This window comes from Danio aesculapii, chromosome 19 (genome assembly GCF_903798145.1).
Source record: "Danio aesculapii chromosome 19, fDanAes4.1, whole genome shotgun sequence".
NCBI classification, from domain to species: domain Eukaryota; kingdom Metazoa; phylum Chordata; class Actinopteri; order Cypriniformes; family Danionidae; genus Danio; species Danio aesculapii.
Window position 1 is genome coordinate 18,565,172 of NC_079453.1, and position 24,042 is coordinate 18,589,213.

General features: G+C 41.1%; 1 protein-coding gene across 1 annotated transcript in view; it reads left to right on the forward strand.

Moving 5' to 3' along the window:
* The window catches only part of cpne4b (copine IVb), an 89,752-nt gene that overhangs the window by 16,883 nt on the left and 48,827 nt on the right, over window positions 1–24,042 (forward strand). The window contains exons 4-7 of the mRNA XM_056480330.1: window positions 8,445–8,516; window positions 8,605–8,679; window positions 10,965–11,048; window positions 12,718–12,807. Coding sequence (XP_056336305.1) covers window positions 8,445–8,516; window positions 8,605–8,679; window positions 10,965–11,048; window positions 12,718–12,807 — 321 coding nt within the window. The remainder of the gene's footprint in view (window positions 1–8,444; window positions 8,517–8,604; window positions 8,680–10,964; window positions 11,049–12,717; window positions 12,808–24,042) is intronic.

The following is a 24,042-nucleotide window of genomic DNA, read 5'->3' on the forward strand; positions in this document are numbered from 1 at the left end:
GTGTTCAGTCCCGATAGGGAGGACGCTGCGGAGCTCACCTGTTACCCAGAGGGGAGACCTGGTGACAACCTATGGACTAGCCCAGAGATGGGGAGTCCTTGCATAAGGATGGTTAGCGGGGAGGGAAGACACGAGCCTGCCCTAGAAGGGGGGACTATACCGTGGCTGAGTGAACGTATGGGATCGCCAGCGGGGATCACACATAGCAGGCACCTATACCCAGAACGCGGGCTGACCAGCGGGCATGCCGACAACGTAACGGGCCAACACCTGACTCCTCCGCTGAGTCAGGTGCTGGGGGCCTCGGAGGAACTCTGCAGGGTTCGCCAAAGAAATGGGGAACTAAACTGACAAAGCTGAAAAAGCGCACGTATCTCCAGGTTAGGGAGAGTGGCGCAGCAAGCGTGCTTCGACACCTCAACCGAATCGTTTCCTCAATCACCAAGGGTTGCCTAATACCCTTGAGGAAACCGGCTCCACTCGCAGATTGTAACCTTGCAAATGTATTGGGTGTCACCCAACCCGTAGCTCTACAAATGTCTGTCAGAGAGGCGCCGCGTGCTAACGCCCAGGAGGATGCGATGCTCCGTAATGGAGTGCGCTCTCACCCCCGGGGGACACGGCTCACCCTGGCCCAAAGGCGAGGGAGATGGCATCCACTATCCCGTCGGCCAACCTCTGTTTAGATACGGCACTTCCCATCTGCCGACCACTGTAATGGACAAAGAGCTGGTCAGAGGATCTAAGGCTCTGAGTGTGGTCCACATATATTCGCAAAGCGCGAACAGGACACAACAATGAAAGGGCTGGGTCTGCCTCCTCCGCGGGCAGCGCTTGCAGGCTCACTACCTGATTCTTAAACGGCGTGGTAGGAACCTTGGGCACATAGCCGGGCCGGGGTCTCAGGACAACGTGAGAGTAGGCCGGCCCGAATTCTAGGCACGAGTCACTGACCGAAAATGCCTCCAGGTACCTAACCCTCTTAACCGATGCCAACACGACCAGCAGAGCTGTCTTCAAGGACAGAAATCTCAAGGATACTGAGTCGAGTGGTTCGAAGGGATCCCCACGTAGGCTCGTAGCACTACCGCGAGATCTCAAGAGGGTATGAGAGGGGGGCGGGGTGGAAACATCCGCCTAGCACCTCTGAGGAGCTGGATGATGAGGTTATGCCTCCCCACGGTGCCGCCATCCACGCACCATGATGAGCGGAGATGGTGGCCACGTAAACCCTCAGTGTGGAGCGCGACAGCCTTCGCTCCACCTGTCCTGAAGGAAAGAAAACACAACACTGATCTGGCAAGATCGGGGGTCTTCTCGGCGAGAAGCGCACCACTCGGTGAATAGACTCCACTCCAGGGCGTAGGCATGCCTCGTAGAGGGTGCACTAGCCTGAGTGATGGTATTAACCACCGCCACCGGTAGGTTACCTAAGTCTTCCTCGTCGCGTCTTATGGACCCCACGTGGAGGTTCCACAGAACTAAGCGAGGGTGCCAGATGGTGCCCTGTCCCTGAGAGAGTAGGTCCTCTCTCAAAGGGACTCGCCAGGGGGGGCGTCGCGAGGAGGGAGAGTTCTGATATCCAGGTCCGGTTGGGCCAGGGGCGCAACTAGCAAGACCTGCCCCTCGTCCTCCCTGACCTTGCACAGAAACTGCGCGAGTAGGCTCACTGGGGGGAGTGCATACTTACGCATGACTCGGGGTGGAGTCGCCATTCTCCCTGGGGAAGGAGCTGCCGTGAGAGCCTGTTGGCCGCACGGTTGAGCCCATCCGGGGTGTGAATAGCAAGCAGCGACTTCAGCCGCGTATGACTCCAGAGGAGCAGACGGCGAGCGAGCTGAGACATGCAGCGGGAGCGTATACCCCCCATCCGGATGGAATACGCTACCGCGGCCATGCTGTCCGTCCTGACCAGCACGTGTTGCCCCCTCAGCACCGGTAAAAAGCGGCGCAGAGCGAGAAACACTGCCAACAGCTCTAGGCAGTTGATATGCCAATGCAGCTGGGTTCCCCTCCACAGGTCCGCAGCAGCATGCCCGCTACACACGGCCCCCCCACCCCATACTGGAGGCATCTGCCGAAACGACAGCCTGCCTGGACGCCTGACCTAGGGGCACACTGGCCTGTAGGAAGGAGGGGTCCTTTCCAGGGGGTGCGGGTGCGGTGACACAGCGCAGTGACAGTCACTCGGTGTGGGCCCGCGTGCCATGCGCGTCTGGGGACCCGATCGTGAAGCCAATGCTGTAGTGGTCTCATATGGAGCAATCCGAGCGGCGTGGCCGCGGCTACGGATGCCATATGCCCCAGGAGCCTCTGAAATAATTTCAGGGAGACCACTTTTTTTCCTGTCGAACTCTCTCAGACAGTTCAGCATTACCTCGGCGCGCTCTCGTGAGAGGCGCGCCTCCATAGTGATCGAGTCCAGCTCCAACCCGAGAAAGGAGATGCTCTGCACGGGGGCGAGCTTGCTCTTTTCTCAGTTGACCTGAAACCCCAACTGGCGGAGGTGCCGGAGCACCTTGTCTTTGTGCATAATCAATTGCTCCCGAGAGTGGGCTAAAAATCAGCCAGTCATCGAAATAATTGAGCGTGCGGATGCCGGCGAGCCGAAGGGGCGCAAGGGCACCCCCCGCGAGCTTGGTGAAAACTCGCGGAGACAGAGAGAGCCCGAAGGGGAGGACCTTGTATTGCCACGCTCGACCTTCAAACGCAAACCGCAGAAACTGCCGGTGGCGTGGAAGTGTGGAGATATGAAAATACGCGTCCTTCAAATCTATTGCTGCAAACCAATCCTGAGGACGAACGCATAGCGTGATGCGCATCTGCGTAAGCATTCCGAAGCGCAGCCTGTGAAGGCAGCGGTTCAAAATGTGCAGATATAGGATTAGCCATAGCCCACCACTTTTTTTTTTTTTTTTTTTTGGGGGCACGATGAAGTGTGGGCTGTAAAACCCGCGCTCCATCTCGGCTGGAGGGCCGGCTCGATTGCATCCTTCGCCAGGAGGACAGCAATCTCCTCTCGCAAGACAGGGGCGGACGCAGGACTGACCCTGGTTGCCCGTGAACCTGGGAGGCCGTTTAGCGAACTGAATCGCATAGCCGAGTCTGGTCGTATGGATGAGCCATTGCGATGGGCTGGCCCGCGCTAACCAGGCAGGCAGAGCCCCCGCAAATGGTCCCACCCGCACAATCGCTGACGTGCCAGCGGCGGGGCAGCGTGGAGTGAGTGGGCTCATCCGGGGAGCGCTGGGGTCCCACAGGAGAGCAGGAGAGGAGATGTTCTCGTCTCGCACTCAAACTCCAGGAGAGGGGCTGGGAGAGGAGAGAAAGGAGACCGTTCTCTCGTGCTCCATGAGCCATTGGCGAAATGCACCGATCCTGCGAGCTGGAAGGCATAGCGTCCCAGACTGGCAGTGTTCGGGCCGTCACATCCGGAGGAGGGGAAAAGTGCTCTTTCACTGAGGATTTATTTTTTATTTTTTTTTACACGCCTTTAAATAACGTGGCCCGCCCTCCAGCGGGGAAAGAGCAAATTCCCTCCTCCCCAGATGGCCCGCCTCAGGGACGCTTCGCGGTCCGTTTTACCGAACTTAGCGGCGCCCTGGGCGGGGGACGCTGGTTGCCGGCGCGATGCTCGGCGCAGCCGCGTGGCCGGAGGCGCAGGCGGGGGCGGCGAAGCAAAGCTGCGGGCGGGCGTCCTCGGCGAAAAAGCAGTGGATGTGGATGGCTCGGCGGGGGGGAGCGGTCATACAATCCCGCCGATAGAGACCTCGCCCATCGCCTCCGACTGCTCTATCACCGGCGTGAATTCCTTGGCGAATTCACCGCCAGTGTCGCCGAACAGGCCAGCCTGGGATATGGGTGAGTTAAGAAAGCGAACTTTGTCAACGTCACGCACATAACCAGGTTTAGCCTGAGGTGGCATTCCTGGATCACGGATGTGATCATCGTCCTTCCCAGGGCACACACAGCCGACTTTTTTTTTTTTTTGTAAGAGCATAGTCGGTTGCGGTGCGGAGCGCATGCTCAGTCCTGGGTCAGAACCATCCTCGCGCAGCCGGGCCAGCGCCTGCGCTTGGTAGCGCTGGTAGGTGGCCATAGCGTGCATGGTGAGGGGGAAGGCGCACGCAGCACACTGCGTGAGCCTACTGTGCCCATCCAGGAAGAAGGGGATGGGGAGGCTTAGAAGGTCTCGCCTTCATCCTCCACATCACACCCCTCTAATCGGTCCGGCCGCGGAGCTGGGGGATAAACCATCTCCAGAGCCACGGCCGAAGCAGCCTGGGGAAGCACAGCCGCAAAGTCTGCTTCTGGATTCGACGCCGCGCTCAAAGTCCCGGAGGGAGCGAGCGGGTTAGAATCCTCGTCAGACCTTGACAGCCCAACCTCCAAGGATGGTGAGGATGGAAGCGCACGCAGATCGGGCAGAAAAAAAGTGCCCTCAGGACAGCGTGAGTTTACTGTGCACTTCCGGGAAGAAGGGGACGGGAGGCTTTGAAGGTCTTGCCTCCTTATATCCTCCACATACACCCATCTAGTCGGTCCGGCCGCGGGGCTGGGGGATAAACCATCACCAGACCCACGGCCGAAGCAGCCCGAGAAAGCACGGCCATCACGTCTGCTTTTTAGATGCTAACGCCGCGCTCTCCACCCCGGAGGGAGGGAGCGAGCGGGCTCGCATCCTCATCAGACAATGACAGCCCATCCTCCGATGCAGCGATGGACATCTGACCCCCGGTGTCATCAGGTGAGAGAGCGACCATCCAAGGACGGAGCGCTTCTCTTCACCTGAAGCTTGGATGGAGCGCGTGGAGGAGCGAGAGGTCCACGGCCCGGGGGCGGCGGATTTACTCTCACTGAAACCCTCAGATCTGCCCGAGTGCCAACCGCAGTGCGGGGGACAACTGGGGTGGGTGGCTCTTTTGCAAGAGCGAGCCGCGATCTTAACTGCGCAACAGACATGACATCAGTGATGGCATGCACTGCCCGCGAGCACCGCATTAACATGCTGGACCCCCAGACATGAAACGCTGTGCTCGTGCCCATCATCCGGGGATAGGAAACCACCGCATCCAGAAACGCACGGTCGGAGTGACGACTTGAAAAAGACGCGCTGCACGACCGTGTTGCTCTTTTAGGAAAGCTTTTTTCCTATATACAAACCGCTCTTGGAGGACAGGACCCAAAGGACGCCAGGCAAGGGAGAAATACCCAGCTCGACCATCTGCCACTGCGTATACGCGCTCTGGACCGGGAGAAGCTGCTTCTCGATCTCTCTCTGTAGACACAGGATGGAGATACCCTCAAAGACTCTCTCAGAAGCTTCGTGAAAGGCTCTGAAAGCGAAAGGAAAGGATGTCGAGCATGGCACTGGCTGCGTCTTTATAGCATGACTGATTGTCATTGACGCCAGCTGTGCACGCTGACGCTGCCAACTCATTGGCATTTCATTGGCCCGTTTTTATACTCTTTCAGATGATTGGATTCTGACGAAATCACCATAGTGGAAGTTTCCACATAGCATTGGAGTTCCCCATCCGCAGGGGAACTAGAAGCACCTTACCCTGCTTGCAAACCTGTCCCTCAAATATCATAGGTTGATTAGAATGATGTTTCAGTTTAAAAAAAGAAACACACTTAGGCACTGAATATTTAAGAGTATAAGTCAATTAATTGCTTTTGATAGATTACAATTCACGATAAGTTTGTAAAAGGCTATATTTAATGGGTCTAATTCTTTTGCAGTAACTCAATAATGACTAGCATACCTTATCAGTGTGTGGTGTTTTGAAAACTTTGAAATAGTCATTCCATTTGGCCATTCAATGGAAAACTAGTTCCCCCGACTGAGCCTGGTTTCTCCAGAGGTTTATTCTCCATTTCTGTCAATTGGTCTACTTTTATTTCCATGTCACTCTTGCCTTTAACTTGCTTGGTTGGGGTCGATTGAGCTGCTCTTTTGTGGATTGTCCTTCAACAGTGACATTCATATTATACTGAAATGAATCATTTTTGAACAAACTATTACTCTGCCACCTGCCTGATATGCAAAATATGTCCCACAAACTGAAATGTATGGCTTTTTATCCTTTTTATTTTTATCCCCATAAAGCAGCTTTGACATATTGTAGAAAGCTCTATAGAGATATAAAGTCTTGACTTGGATCATGTTAAAAAGCAACTGCTTCAATTAATTAAAGCTTTGAAAAGTTTAGTAGTAGAAGTAATAGTAAACTTTATTGTCCTTGGCAGGAAATTTGTTATGGGCATCACCATATTGCTTCAGACATTTAATAAAAACAAGCAATAAAAACAATACAAAATACAGTAGTTACAAAAATTATAATGCTAATTAAGATAAACTCTTGTTAAATAAACCCATTGAAACTGGCACAAAGGAATTCTTATAAGGGTTCAACCTACACTTTGGGACTCAAACTACACTATATCTCCTACCAGAGGGAAGCAGTTCATAATGTGGAAACAAAAAAATGAGTTGGATCATTCAGAATCTTTTCCACCTGATTGAGGAAACAATTCTCATATAAAACTTGAGGATTAAAATATTCATTGTGCCCAACAATTTTCCATCCTGTCTTTAAGAGATCTTCATCAACTTAGATTTGCATTGAACAGATAGGTTGCCAAACCATACTGTGATACCATATCTAACAATGCTTTCAAGAAAAGCTTTATAAAACAGCACCATAAGCTTCTTGTTAACTCCAAAAAGACATAACCTCTATAACAAATACAATAGTGTAAACGAGAACAAACCCACTCTATTTGTGTATTCCATGTAAAAGAACTGGCAAATGTAAATGCCCAAGTACTTGTAGGTCTCTGACTTGACGATGGTCACCTATACACTTTGGGTCAAATACCATCTCTTCTGTTTTCTTAGTATTTATTTTTTGCTTATTTTTATCACACCAATCAACGAACCGGCTAATTTCTGACTGGTGGATAACAACAATATCATCATTCTCATGAAGTAAATTTAGTATGGCTGTATCATCGGAATAATTAAAAAATAAAATTCTGTGAATGGTTACTTGAACATTCATTTGTAAAAAGTGTAAAAAGAATAGATAAACTGACACAGCCTTGTGGAACCCCTGTACTACTGTGCTTTTAATCTGAATGGATATTTTTAACCTTTACAACCTGAGTTCTATTTGTTGAAAATGAGAAATACCATTTACATATGCATGGGTTTATATTCAGCTGTTTCATCTTTTCAATTAACAAATGTGGTTGATTCGAATTGAAAGCGGAGCTAAAATCAATAAAAAGCAGGCGAGCATAAGCCAGGGGTGTCCAAACGTTTTGGGCCGAGGGCCAGATGCGAAAAAAAAAAAGTTGTGTGTGTGTGTGTGTATTATGGAATTATTTTAATTCGTCGTCCAACTGTGTTTCTAGAAAGACTTACAATTTTAAAATCTTGAATCGTCTCTGGGCAAATTACAGTTGCAACACTCATCAGACACTCCTTTATAAATTCTCCTTCAGTAAAAGGTTTCCTGTGTTGTGCGATTAGCTGAGCTACCTCATAAATAGCCAGCATAGAATTTTTTTGCACTTTATTAGCACGAAAAAAACTGCTGTTGTTGAGCTGATAGGGCAGCTGCTAATTGTTTTACTTTATGATCTCGTTCGGCACCAGTGTAAGAGCTAAAGGCCTGATGTTTTGTTTCATAATGTCTTTTAATATTATATTCCTTCATTACTGCAATTGATTCCTGGCAAATTAAACAGACACATATTCCGCTGACCTCTGTGAAGAAATATTCTTTGCCCCAACGTGACTGAAATTTCCTGCACTCACTGTTGATTTTCCTTTTTCTTGGTTGCGCCATGGCTCGTGATTATCAATTATGTTTCCTTCAGTTTGTTCGGTTCATTTTATTTCATAACAAGAACTGCTGTCTAATTGAAGGCATGAAATAGCGAGACCCGGTGGTTATTTATTGAATTACGTTCATTTTTGTATAGCGGGCCAGATTCTATTAATACTTATAAAAAGCCGTAGTTTGGACACCTCTGATCTAAGTGCTCCAGAATCAAGTGCAAAATACCTGCATCTTCAGTACCTCTACCTTGCCTGTAGGTGAACTGTAGAGGATCTAAATCCTTCAGTTGTTTCTATCCCATGTGCACAGCCATTGCCCTTTAAATAAAGCAACAAATAGCAACATTTTCATTCAGTCATCAACACAATGATGTTTTCAGAAATTAATTACAAGTGCTTCATTTTATCATTTAACTTATTCTGTTTAAGTTATTCTTAAAATTATAACTTTTTGAGTTCATTTAACTTTCTATTTTGTACAAAGTAGAATTTTCAAACTAAATACTATAAAGAATTGTGCAATTTTGTATTTTTCTTCAAAGTCTTGCAAAGCATATCTGTTTGCCTGACGTCATCTCTTCTTCCTTTATAGATTGTATCTCAAAGAAAACTGTCTAAAGCTTTATTGAAGCAAGGAAACACAGCTGGCAAATCATCTATCACAGTAAGAAGAGATGTTTTAACCCAATTAATTCATATTCTAAATTGTGCTCTATTGTTATAACATGAGAAATGTCTTCTTTTAATCACAGGTCACAGCTGAGGAGCTGTCTGGGAATGATGACTATGTGGAGCTCGCCTTCAGTGCCAAGAAACTGGATGACAAGGTGTGATTTCTCTGCAATTACTCAAAGATACAGAGACAAACATCTGAAAACAATGTTTTATTATGCTGGTTAATTATGCTGGTGCATTATTTACTACTCTATATAAATATACTGCTCTTTTTATTATGCCATTAATAAAGTATCGTTATATTAGAAAAAAATGACATAATATAGTGAAGGAATATAGTGAAGGTGGATTAAAGGCAATAGATTTTGATATTATCCCATCTAATTCGTTTAAAAACTGGGAGGTATTAAAATAGTTTTTCATAATGTGACTTTGAATTATCTAAAATTCCACTGAAACTTTCCAGTTTTTATTAACAGGTTTTGTTGTATTGGAAAATGCTGTACAAACATATCTTCAGTCATCATAATGTATCATTATGGAATAATCGCTGTATATTAATGCAACGTAAATCTTCTTTTTTTTTTTTTGGTTGCAAAATGGTATTTGGTCAGTACTGCATATGGATAAGAATGCTATCCCAGGGTGGGTTTCCCAAATCCATCGTTAGCCAACTAAGGTCGCAAGTTCCGTCGTTACAAACATAGTTCGTTGATTTGCCTTTTCCCAAATCCGACGTTCTACTGAACATTCACAAACTGAGTTGCAAACTTGTACGCTTACAACTACACCTTTAGAGCTGTTCACAGTTATCCCCCTATGCCCTATTCCTTTCAAACCTTCCAACATTTAAACTTGAAATAATAAAAAAAAAGAAAGACATTAAAGTCATCTCTCTTAGTTGTAATTTGCTTTCAAAGTATTTTTTACAGTTCAGTTTCAGTGATCTTCATATTAATTGCGTTCCCTTCAGAGTGCACTTTGAAAACATTTATGCCATTTTGGACACAGCCGGGGCTCATGATGAAAGCTATACAGCAGATGACCTATTATTTAAAAGTAAAATTTATGTTACGTCTCCAAAGCTTGTGAAAACAAAACATATAGCATAGGTTAATGGTTTTATTTTATAGTAGATTATTTAATAAGAAATGCGTCTGTAGCCTACTGTATGTGACATGGGCCTATTGGTTTCTGCATTGGTTTGAAATAAAAAAACAAACAAAACAAAAAAAACAATATCCTACTTTTAATAATAATAATAATTATTATTATTATTATTATTATTATTACTTAATAAATAGCCTACTGTAAATTACAACCATAAACAATTTATATTATTTATATATGATATATGAAATTAGAATACATATTGGCAAAGTGGTTTTTTTTATAGCATAGAATATGGAATGTTCTCAATAATATTTGTAAAGGAAACATATATAGGCCCTATATGTGTCGTTTACATATATTTTTGTTAATATAGAAAACGAGTGCATGTTTTAGGTTAGATAAGGTTAGATTAGATAAGGTAAGGTTAGAGCATCATTACGAATTTTTTACGTTATAACTAACATGGTTCAAACGATGGATCTGCAACAGAGAAACTATGGTTTTGGTGAAACAGTCGTCACTACATTGTTCATTTCCCAAACGATGCATCATACTATGATAGTTTAGCCATGAGTTATGTCGTTGTTTGGGAAACGCAACCCTGGTCCTGTTAAAAGAAATTATATTTTTCAACCTTTAAATAAGAATTAAGTTAGGAAAATTAGATGCAAATATGACATTTCCTTTTGTTCCAAAATATGAAGAAGTGCATTTTAAAATTGTGTATGATATTATACCCTGATAAGGAGTTTCTGAGAAAAAGACTTGTGAATTGTAATGTTTGTCAATTCTGCAATAGTGATATTGAAACTGTTAGAACATGTTTTTCTTCATTGTAATTTGGTTAATCCTTTCTGTTCTGATGCGGGCAACTGGATAAAAGTATATTATATTAGTATATTTCAATGTGTCCATCAATTTGTTCGGACATTGTGTGTACATTTGAACAACAAAAATGATGACTTAACTGCAAATTGTTCACTTATTTTACTTAAATTCTTCATTTATAAATGCAAAATTTTGAAACTTTTTGGAAAAAGTTTACATTGGAATTGACTCTGATCTAAATTGTTATGTTTTTGAAAGGCAATAAATAAATAAATAAAATTAAAAAGTATAACGTCAGCATAGGCCATTTATTACACAATAACTGCACCTAGGAACGGAGGGCAATAATCAACCAAAAATGTAAATTTTTGCACTGCATGCACAACCAAATGAAATTGCAAATACTAATGATTATGGGGTTTTTTTTTCTAAAAAAAGACATCCATAACACTTATTTGTGTAATATATTATATAATTATTTTGATTCTTTGTTTAGGACTTTTTTAGCAAATCAGATCCATTTCTGGAAATCTTCAGAGTGAATGATGATGGCACAGCATCACTGGTTCATAGAACAGAGGTGAGACTTACAGTTGCACACACACATTCATCATGTACAGTCACTGGCCACTTTATTAGGCACACCTTACCAGTACCAGGTTTTGCCTTCAGAACTGCCTTAATCCTTCATGGCATAGATTCAACAAGGTAGTGGAAATATTCCTCAGAGATTATGGTCCATATTGACATAATAGTATCATGCAGTTGCTGCAGATTTGTCAGCTGCACATCCATGATGTGAATCTCCTGTTCCACCACATCCCAAAGGTGCTCTATTGGATTGAGTCTGGTGACAGTGGAGGCCATTTGATTACAGTGAACTTATTGTCAAGATTGTGTTCAAGAAACCAATCTGAGTTGATTCGCATTTTATGACATGGTGCGTTATCCTGCTGGAAGTAGTCATCGGACGATGGGTATACTGTGGTTATAAAGGGATAGACATGGTCAGCAACAACGCTTACATGATGCTCAATTGGTACTAATGGGCCCAAAGTGTGCCAAGAAAATATCCCCCACACCATTACACCCCCACCACCAGCCTAAACCATTGATACAAGGCAGGATGGGTCCATGCTATCACGTTGTTAACGCCAAATTCTGACCATACTATCCAAATGTCGCAGCAGAAATCGAGACTCATCAGACCAGGAAATGTTTTTCCAATCTTAAATTGTCCAATTTTGCTAAGCCTGTGCGAATTGTAGCCTTAGTTTTTTGTTCTTAGCTGAAAGGTGTGGCACCCAGTTTGGTCTTCTACTGCTGTAGCCCATCTGCCTCAAGGTTCGACGTGTTGTGCGTTCAGAGATGCTCTTCTGCATACCTCGTTGTAACGAGTGGTTATTTCAGTTACTGTTTCTATCAGCTCAAACCAGACTGGCCATTCTCCTCTGACCTCTGGTATTAACAAGGCATTTGAACCCACAGAACTACCGCTCACTGGATATTTTCTCCTTTCAAACCATTCTCTGTAAACCCTAGTGATGGTTGTGTGTGAAAATCCCGGTAGATCAGTAGTTTCCGAAATACGCAGACCAGTCCATCTGGCACTAACAAACATACTACGTTCAAAGTCACTTAAATCACCTTTCTTCCTCGTTTTGATGCTCAGTTTGAACTGCAGCAGATCATCTTGAACATGTCTACATGCCTAAATGCATTAAGTTTCTGCCATGTGATTGGCTGATTGGAAATTTTCATTAACAAGCAGTTGGACAGGTGTACCTAATAAAGTGGCCGCTGAGTGTAAATTAAATGCATGTTTCAGAGATATATGTGAGATTGACTAAATAAGGCAAATATGGTGTGGAAGATCTGCTGATAATGACAAGAAAAAAAAACAGACACAGCAGCTCATTTCCATTATGACCAACGCAATTTACCAAGAGCAGCACAAAATACAAACAATGGAGCTTGGTAAACAATGTTCAGATAACCCACTCTTCTGGTATGATTCTGATATGCAAATTAAATAATACCCATATAAGTAAACTGACTACTCATTGGTAGATCGCATTGCATAAATTATGCATCTGATGAGGAAAGCTCTACAAATCTGTATGCAGAAAGGTTAAACTAAGAATCACTGCTTTCACTTAGTAAAATCTGACAATAGTTTTTAACAGCAAATTATGGTTATTAGTAATTCTTGTCCTTGGTGATCTTATGTTTTTTATTATTATTAACAGACCATTATGAACAATCTCAGCCCTGTCTGGAAGTCATTCAAAGTTTCATTAAACACACTCTGCAGTGGAGATCATGATCGGGAGTTAAAGGTAGGTCAGATATTTCAGCTAGATCCACTATTAACTTATCACAAATGAAAAATTATTTGAATATATTTTTGAACTAAAAGCCATTTAAGATATTTAATAAATATAAAAAAAATACATATATATATATATATATATATATATATATATATATATATACTGCGCACCATATAATGGCATTTTTTCCTATTGTTGTTCTGGTCCAAGCGTGACCATTTGGTCACATTAGATTAGAATCAGCTTGGCAGATTTATGTAATGGCAGTCTTATCCATTCTGCCTCACCATTGCAGCTGACATCTTTCATAGTGTGCTAATTACTGAGCGGGTAAATGGAGGCCGACTGTTTGGAGGGTCTTGACAGTTTGCTGAGAGGAGCAGACGTGGTGGAACCATCAGCAGAAATTGATGTTACTCCCTTTTAGTTCATTTTAGCTCACATGGTCCTCCTGAGTTTCCAGAGTCCAGTTATAACACAGAATGCTGTAGAGCACTATGACAATCAAGAAACTCGGTTATCTTCTAGATATGACAGAACGCGATCAAGTGAGAATAGACTAAAATCACAAAATAATTGACTTTACATACTTTATATACTGTGTTTCCTCTTTTCAGACAATAATTATCATCGTTGAACTGAAAGACTTTCATACCTTGTGGGACTGTTGAATTTTTGGTTCTGATTGGTTGATGAATATTATACAGTAAATGCATAGTTCAAGGCAGGTGCATTTCAGGGTTAAGCATTTGTAAAGGTGCTACTATTGGACATTGTTGGGGAAGGCACACAGCCATTTATCACACATGCTTAATCTCGCTCTTTCTCAATATTAATAAGTGCATAAATCTGCAATCAGCGTCTCAAGCTTCTGATATTAGCTTTAAAATATAATTTTAGTATACGCATATTTGAGTGATGATGATTTGTTCAAAACAATCAGTTATATCAGTTATGTTCATTACAAGTCAATACAATTATTGTGTTTGAATGTAATGTACTGGTGGCCTTAAAAATGTTTTTGAAAGTATAAAAAATTATACATTTATTTTTATAAATCTTTGTACAATCAGCTATCATGGTCTAACAGGGTTGTGCTTATTCTCTTAGTGAGTTATGGGTGTGTTTTGCGCATAATGTGCATTAAACCAATTAGAGCCTCATCTCCCATTCCCTTTAAGAGTCAGTTGCGCCATGGTGCATTTGCTATTTACATGACAGACTTTGTAAGAGGAAAAGCTGAATGCTTCACTAGCGAGAAAACAGTTAAACAGAACATTTGCAGTGCGAGGACAAAGAACGAGCCTCCTCCATTCAGCCTCTTTACTTTCTCTTTCTCTTGACATTTACTCTTTACTTTAATAATTTTTCTGTCGTTTGAAACGGTGTTGTACGCACTCCACTGAAGACATCCATCAGCCTACATATTTAATTTTGTTTATTAAGTGCAAATATTTGTTTCAAAATTATTTCTAAATTCAGTTCTAATTTCCAGCAAATAAATAAATGAACAGTAATAACTAAGTGTGGTCAAAAAATTATATCCAGACACGCGTCCTATGGTCCAAAACAAGGTCCGACAAGTAGACAAATCTAAGCTTGTTTTTATTAAAACAAATATAAATATGCATATAATAAATAAAGCTACTTATAATAATATTATACAAATGCAAATTGATATGAATAAACTGAAAAAAGCCCCCCGAGTTGAAGTAGAAAATAATAATTTTTGTAATATTTTAATTAGTGGTGGATTGTTATTGGTGTTAAAGTGCTGCGTTGACACGAGACTCTTATCGGACGATAAAAAAAAATATTGCCGTTAATCTATTCTCAAAGTTGGGTTTGGAGCTGGGTCTATTCTATGTAAGCTATGATGACTTTCACCTTGATATTTTAGCGTGGATGTATACCTTGCCGAATTGCACTGTAGAGGTCAAGAAGGAGTCTTCGAACAGTGTATTCCTACTGTGAATTTACCACATTAAACGTGACGTGTTAACATGGATGCAGTTCACTAGAGTGAATCTGATTTATGTTAGCTCCACATCTAACTATCAGGCACCTGTAGAGTTTATGCGTTCGAAATAAAACATATACAAATAAAATGGACCGGGTGCTTTTTAAAATGAATGACGGTGAATGAAAGTAAAACCTTTGAGCCATCTGACAAAATTGTGTCCTTCTGAATCAAATCAGCAGGATGCCCTTCTGGATCTTTCACTTACTTCGAAGACACTACTGACTACACTTAAATGGACATCTGTAATCTAGTTATTTGTCTTAATAGACAACAATATAATTAAGGTGTTTATGTGATGTGCTTTCATGCAAGAGTTTCATGTAATTTTGGGTGACTTTAACTGCAGTACAGCAGTTTATTTTCACTCATGAACATTTCATTCATGCCCCCGTGACAAACTGGGGTATTAGACGCAAATAAGGAGTAAGGACTGGTGAGAGTGTTATTGAATTTAATAACGCATGCCAAATGGAAAAAAAACTTCAGTATTTTGCATGTGTGCGGTCCTTTACTGACAGACGCGTGTGTGGATCTTGTCAGAAAATATGGTGAAAAGTCCTACATGACGGTAATAGTTTGATTGCGGTGTTTACTTCAATAATGCCACTTATATATGCATACTTCAATTAAATTCAATTCACCTTTATTTGTATAGCGCTTTTACAATGTAGATTGTGTCAAAGCAGCTTCACATAGAAGATTATAGTAAATAGAAACAGTGTAGTTTTAGTTTTTTCATTTTAGCTAAGTTCAGTGTGGTTTAATAATCACTACTTAGAGTCCAAACACTGAAGAGCAAATCCATCGATGCCCAGCTCTACAGATCTCGAACCATGCAAGCTAGTGGCGACAGCGGTGAGGAAAAAACTTCACCAATTGGCGAAAGTGAAGAATTAAAAAACCTCGAGAAAAACCAGGCTCAGTTGGGCATGACCAGTTCTCCATTGGCCAATTATCTTGTGCAGAGCTGTAGTCAAGGCGCCAGAGGCTGGAAGCTGGACCTCAGCGGAGACTCATCTGTCCCTGGATAAGGAAGGATAAGGAAACTTTGGGATCACACCTTAATTCCATTTCTGTTTAGTTCAGTTATGACTTTATCAGATTAAGGTAATCAAAAATCGCTTTTCAAGCTTGTGTAGGCCTACAGTTCAAAATTTATGTTGAACTGAATTGAGAGTTAGTAAACACAAGTACATCTTATTGAACATATTTATTTTCATCACCAATTATCATAGTAGAACAGTTTCTCAAGCAGTTTGTGATGCATTTTGGAAACAGGAGATGAGCCTCTGGTCTAATGCACCACCTGGCTTAAGAAACCTGTTTTCAAAGACTTACTTTTAGTCATTATTTGGGTAGCACACATATTCTGAATGCCTTCCAGAGAATTCAAATGAGCCATTTTAATCTAGATTAATTCCAAGATTGCATTGAGATTAATCTAGTTTAAAAAATTTTATCTATGGCCACCTATAATTTTTATCCTTTAATTCTTTTTCACTGTAAAGATATCTGCGTATTGCTGTACATCCTGTGTGTATTAAGCAATGTGTACGTGTAAGGCACACAAGTAACGCGCTCTGCACTGGACTTTAGACCAGCTTTCAGTCTATTTTACTTCCTCAAAATAGCAACACACCAAATATGCTCCTTAACACACCTCCTTTCTAGACCGGAACACCCATGAGTCCACAAAGCAAATGGATTTGCCGTTTAAACAACGTGGCGCAAAATGGGAAATTTGGGGTTGCATTGGTCTGAAAACAACAACACATCATGCCAAACACGTCTTGCGCCTTATTGCACCGGGTGAATGATAGGGCCCTTAGACTTAAATTAAATCGCTCAAACTACTTCAGGAGGTGGTCTGGAATGTGTTACAGATGAAACTGGACAGTCTAAATGCACTGGTTGTTTAAACCACATAAGTAAATTTTATTCCTCCAAATAATAATAATAATAAACACTTTAGAGCATGTTATAGGCTATATAACATAGTCAGATATAACAGTGCAAATACAACTGTGACAGTTTGGGATTTTTGTTTTGTCTTACTGTATTTTTTCCTTCATAAATAATACCATATGGCTGCTGCAGCCTACAAAGTCATTTGTATGGCAAATAAGATATATATATATATATATATATATATATATATATATATATATATATATATATATATATATATATATATATATATATATATATATATATATATATATATATATATATATATATATATATATAGAATACATTTCTGAAAAAATATTAAGAATTAACACAGTCCACATGTCTAATCAACATCCCCTGCAGTGTACACTGCCCTAAGATGTCATTCCCTTTTATGGGAAATTGCGGGGCTTGTCCTACACAGATTTGGCATGGGATTCACCTTTGGTAGGAACACATGAACAATTCTGCTTCTTACTTTAACTGTCCCACCAAGAAAAACATTTTTGGATTGCATTTCTTTATTCCTAATGTTGATAGTTAACACACCCAATGCATTTTTTTTCCAACACATCCCATAATTTCTAAAATATCAACCTCTACCAAATGGTTGATATGTTGATTTATGGTAAAAGTACTGAAATTAATACATATACTATGAAAAATCAGAAAATATGACGTTTAAGACTAATTTATTTTAAAACATAATCAAAATAAAAAAAAATGTTTAATGCTAAATCATCTTTATTTTATGAGTATGCCATAAAATATTTCAGATTGTCATTTAACATGTTTTCTATTTTAAATAAAACCAAAATGAAGTGTAGTAGAGCAACACGGTTATGTTTGTTTGATTTTTTTTGTAAACCAATGCTGTGTAGTGTAAACCATTATTTAAAACAGTCATTCTTTAAATGACTTTTACGGACTTGATTTAAAACATTAAGAACATGTTGCGAATCTGGCATACATTGCTCTTAGGAAGTTTCTTGATAACAATTTAATGAAAATTCTTAATATAATCTTGATCCAATGATCTTGGCCCAATGTCTTTAGTTGTGAAAACATAACCCGAACAATTAATTCTAGTTTATTGAATTATTAGAAAACAATTCACACATTTTGAATGATTACTGAAGACTTTACGGTATTAAAAATTTTATTTGAATTTTGATCAAATAAATGCAGTCCTGTTCACCATAAAAAACTATTCAAAACAAAATTGTACACTTTTGAATTATAGATTAATTGTTTGATCATTTCAGTTGTTATATAGTTAAAGATTAGATGTTATACAAAATGCATTTTTAAAAATAAGAATAATACGGGTGGCTCAGTGGTTAGCACTGTCGCCTTACAACTTACACAGTTGGCATTTCTGTATATAGTTCGCATGTTCTCTCAGTGTTGTTGCTCTGGTTTCCCCCACAGTCCAAAGACATGCTATAGGTGAATTGAATTAACAAAATTGGCTGTATTTCCTAGTAATGGGTTGCGGCTGGAAGGTCATCCGCTGCATAAAACATATGCCGGAATAGTTGGTGGTTCATTTCACTGTGGTGACCCATGATAAATAAGGGACTAAACCATAAGGAGAATGAATGAATGAAAATAAAAATAAAAACGTATTAAATACTTTTAAGGTCATGCATCTAAAAGTGTGAAATCAATTTCATAAAACATATCTATTAAATATATAGTGCTCACCATAAATGAGTTCAACCCTTTTAAAGGTAAGGTAAGGTAAGGTAAGGTAAGGTAAGGTAAGATAAGATAAGATAAGATAAGATAAGATAAGATAAGATAAGATAAGATAAGATAAGATAAGATAAGATAAGATAAGATAAGATAAGATAAGGTAAGGTAAGGTAAGGTAAGGTAAGATAAGATAAGTTAAAACTTTATTGTCCCAGTTAGGGAAATATGTCTTGGGCTCTTTCCCTCAGCTGCAGTCATCACATGCATAGAAAAACAATACAAACTTGCAAAGAACAGATCTGTATATAAATAAATAAATCTATACCCCCCCCCCCCCCCAAAAAAAAGTTACATACATACTGTACCTCCATAAATACACATAAGTAAATAAAAACAGAGATAGTCTCAGTCTAAGCCACCACTGTTTAATAGCTTAACGCTCACTGGATAAAAAGAGTTTTTATTTGAATTTAAATGTGTTATTTTTTTCCCTAAAGATGTTTAGGTGACCAAATTATAGACCATTTTAATGAATATACCTGATTAATAAATTAATTTTGCTTAAATGCACCAAAAAATGAATGCCCATATTCGCTTACAAATGGATAAAAGTGTTAATGCTCAGCACCATAAATGTTTTTTTCTTTTTTATTTCACCCTTTGAATGCTCCCAAGATTCATTGTATGAATTGTTCTTTCCGTCTCTCACACACAAACAAGTGCACACGCACACGCACACGCACACGCACACACACACACACACACACGCACACACACACACACACACACACACACACACACACACACACACACACACACACACACGTACACACACACACACACACACACACACATTCAGCACTGCAGGTGTAAGATACTCATTTGTATGCCAATGCAGCAGTGTGCAAAGGAGAGCTGTATTGTAATAATCTGTCTCTAAAGATGATTCTCTTTGTATTCTCATAACGTCACAGAGTTTAGATGAGAATTAGTCTGCCGCACTGAGATGCTGCACAAAAGCTTGGAAGCAAAGTCTTTCTGAAACATACTGAGCAAGGCACATTTTACAGCCTGAATGATACAAGCCAAGAAAGAGACAGAGAGAAAGCAAAATTTACAGCTGATGTCTCAATATACAGCATGTATAGTTGAGAGCTGAATCCCTTGATCAGCTTCACGTTGGCACTTTTTGTCGGATCTCTCAGCTGTACTTGACAGTAACCACCACTTACAGCAAATTAACTAATGCTCTAAATGCTTGGAAACAAGCCACTATCACTCTAAATTAAGGCTTGGGTAATTATACTAAGTGGCTGAAATGATCGTTGTGCAACGTTTATCTAAAGCTAGATTTAAAAGAATTATCAATCTTAATAATACTCAAACATTGTTGTTTTTAAGTATTTGCAGGTGATGTTGACAGTCAAGGATATCTCTAGTCAGACAGATGGGAAAACAGTTAGTTTGGGTGACATCTCCCTGAATAAACATGAACTGGTTTGTTTAATATTCATGACTTCTTTACACACAGCTAGGTCTCTGCAGTGAAACACAAATTGAATTTTGAATCAAAGTGTTACAGTGCAAATGCAGTTACATTTTATTCATGTTGTGAGATGTATTGATGGTTGTACAAGACAAGACAGTCAAACTGTCATGTTATGTCAACTGTCAAGGCAGTTAAACTGTCATGAGATCATAGTCACTCTGCTGTTTTCTGGTTTATTTGACATATTACTGAGTGCTGTAAAAAATACAGTGTTTTTACTCTTTAAAACTCAAGTGTTTGATTTTGTTTATATTTACATTTACATTTAGTCATTTAGCAGACGCTTTTATCCAAAGCGACTTACAAATGAGGACAATTTACACAACTATAAGAGCAGCAGTGAACAAGTGCTATAGACAAGTTTCAGGTGTGCAAAGTCTAAGAAGCAAAGCATTAGAACATTTTTTTTTTTTGAGAGAGAGTGCAGTTAGTGGTATAGCCAGAGAGGCAGTTACAGATTAGGAAGGAAAGTGGAGACTAAATAGTTGAGTTTTTAGTCGTGTCTTGAAGACAGCAAGTGACTCTGCTGTTCTGATGTAGTTAGGGAGTTCATTCCACCAACTGGGCAGATTGAATGCGAGAGTTCGGGAAAGTGATTTCTTCCCTCTTAGGGATGGAACCACGAGGCGACGTTCATTCACAGAACGCAAGTTTCTGGAGGGCACATAAATCTGCAGAAGTGAGAGCAGATAAGAAGGAGCAAAGCCAGAGGTCGCTTTGTAAGCAAACATCAGAGCTTTGAATTTGATGCGAGCAGCAACTGGCAGCCAGTGCAAACTGGTGAGTAGTGGAGTGACATGTGCTCTTTTGGGTTCATTAAAGACCACTCGTGCTGCTGCGTTCTGAAGCAGCTGAAGAGGTTTGATAGAATTACCTGGAAGCCCGGCTAGTAGAGAGTTGCAATAATCCAGTTTGGAGAGAACAAGAGCTTGAACAATAAGTTGAGCTGCATGTTCAGATATGAAGGGTCGGACCTTTCTGATGTTATTTTCACGTGAATCACCTGTAAACAAACTTGAACACATGTGTCCCACTGCGCTTCAGCAAAATTTTGCATCACAAGCAAAATGACCACCTTGTGTCATATTACATATAACAACCAATCAGCACTTGGTCGTCAAGGCAGTATTGTCAAGCACAACCAATAATTTTAAACAGAGACATGGTGAATCGGTTAAATAAATTAAAATGTTAAGTTTAGAGAACTTAAAATATTAATTTCAAGTTTTTTGCTGTCTAATGAGTAAGTTAAACACACCTGTTTAAGTTTTGTTGCCAAAACCTGATATTTTAAGTAATGTCAAGTTATATTAACTTAATATCTTTAGTAATGACAACAGCGTACAGTGCACACATTACATTACATTTCATTGCATGATATTCTTAAATACAACCCAAGATGTACAGATGTTTCTGGAGACCCTAAAATACGTCCTGGCGGCACGTTTTTCTGCAGGTTTTGTTTTTGCAAATCCATGAAAGGCAGCTGTATACGCTTCTTAAGATCTCAAATTTCCCTCGCGAGTGCCATTCGCGCCTGCTGTTCTCACGTAAACCCACCAGAGGCCGCTGTCGACTGACTTTTTGACAGACTTTTTGACTGACTGAGCGAACGAGCGACTGACCCACCCTCCTCCTTCCCTAAACCCAGGGCTTAATTTGTGCCAGAACACTCCGGATCCGGCACCTCTGAAATCTGATCCGGCACCTCATTTTACCGATCCCCCTCCTCAACTGCCCTCCTCCCCCATCCGCTGTTCACTTTCACTTTTTTCTGCAACTCGCCAACTCTTCACTTTCGTCCGCGACACTCCCACCCGCTCACTATCGTCTACGACATCCCTCTGCTATACACCGCACCAGTCCACCCAACCCCCCACACCCCGCCCCCCGCTATCCACTTTCGTGCACGGCAGCTCTCCATCCTCAGGTAACATGCCAGATTCGTAACCCCGATCTGTTCCGGGACCTCGCAATTCACAAATTAAACCCAACCAATTTTATCCATTGACCCACCCACCCACTTCCCTTAATCCAACCAACACATTTCAAAAGCAATCCAAAAAATGAAAACCCCCTTTTTTTTTTTTTTTTAAGGTTGTATTAGTTATTATGCATTAAAAAGGGTCATATTTTGGCTTTGGGGGTCTCCAACAACAGTCTGGTATGCATGCAAGGTCAGGACTTTTATTGTCTTATAATATGCATTTATTTTTACCTATAAGGCTGTATTATAATAACCTAGTTCCCAACGACTCCCATATGATTCGTTTAGCGATTCATTTGTTCCCAAACCCCTCCTTAGCGCGATGCTAATCTGTGCTGATTGGTTCGATGACTCAGTCTGTTGTGACTGGTTGAATGCATTCAGCGCGAGACAGAGAGAAATGCCCAGCATGGCTTATTAACAAGTAGTCAGAGCAGAGTGTATGTGTTTTAATGCAAGAATGCAACAATGCAGTATAACACCAGCATATTGCTCTATTATTAACCATAAGTAAAAACAGTGACACACATTCAGCATTAATCCACACAGTGTCAAAAGCTGAACAATTTTGAAACTTGACTGCCGCACGTGTGTAGGAACAGCTGACGCTGGTCATAGCAATGACAAACGGCAGTAAATCTTGAGCTTACAAACGCATTTAAACCTTTAAACAAAGCATTGCATTTTCAACGTGCTTTTAAACGCAATATGCGAATATAAAGAGTTAACCAGATACAGTACAATCAGTTATAAGTATCAAAACACAATTAAATACATAATTTGCAAGCTGGAGAAAACAAGAAGGCAACCATTTTAATCGCACTTACACTTGTGAAATGAAGGAAGAAACTGATCCATGAACTGTGTACTGTAAAGTTCCTGTCAAACTCTGACAAAGTCCCATACATCAATAGACTTTTCTGATCCTTGCTTTAATAAACAGCCAATGAATCCCCCATTGTAAGCGTGTAGATTGCTGAAGTACTCGTCGGAAAAATAACGTGAACATAGCACAAGGCTGGGGCTATAATGCTGAGGTATTTTTGCAAAAATAAACTGCTCTTCACAGCCTCATCTTTGGGTATGGAAAATAACACTAACTTTCCCTCACACTTCAGAGCACAGCGTCTTCGAGATATGATTCAGCCGGGATCTGCTACAGTGTTTGTCTTCCTCCTTTTCTTTCTACAGTGAATACCTACCAACATTTGGATCTTAAAATCCGGGAGATTTTATCATGGGGTGCGTGCAAAGTGAAGAGCCTGGGGCGGCGTAGGGGGGTGCGGTGTTGGGGGGAAGAGGGGATGGGGAAGGTGCGCACGAACTAAAGAGCGGGGTTGAAGGTGCGTGCAAACAGGGGGGGGGGGGGATTCCGGGAGTTTTCTGGGAGACAGAACAATACGGGAGGTGGGCGGTAGATTGGTCTGAAAGACGGGAGACTCCTGGGAAAAACGGGAGTGTTGGCAGGTATGCTACAGTGTTTGTGGGCGGGACCGGGGGTTTAAATTGTCCTGGGTTTACGTGCACATCAAATAGGCAGGGCTTGAGTTCTGTATCAACCTCACACCAACATGGCTAAAGACTTGTTACAGCAGCGATTGATTCGGACCACTCTGAGTTGACTACATGAATATATTATAGATGAATAAATAGTTATTATAGATGAATCAATAGTTTTAAACATGGTGCACTTTCAGATTTAAGCCTTAGCTGGATATTTCACTTCACTTAGAGCTGTGTTGGAAGGTCATTTTCAAAAACCCATAATAGGGGCTCTTTAATACATTTAACATGAACCAACCATGAACAACACGTTTATTACAATATTTGTTCACGTTAGTTAGCGCTAGTTCATTCATTCATTCATTTTCTTTTCGGCTTAGTCCCTTTATTAATCTGGGGTTGCCACAGCGGAATGAACTGCCAACTTATCCAGCATACAGTATGTTTTACACAGCGGATGCCCTTCCAGCTGCAACCCAGCACTGGCAAAACGTTAGTTCATGAAAATCCAATTGCTCATTGTTAGTTCAT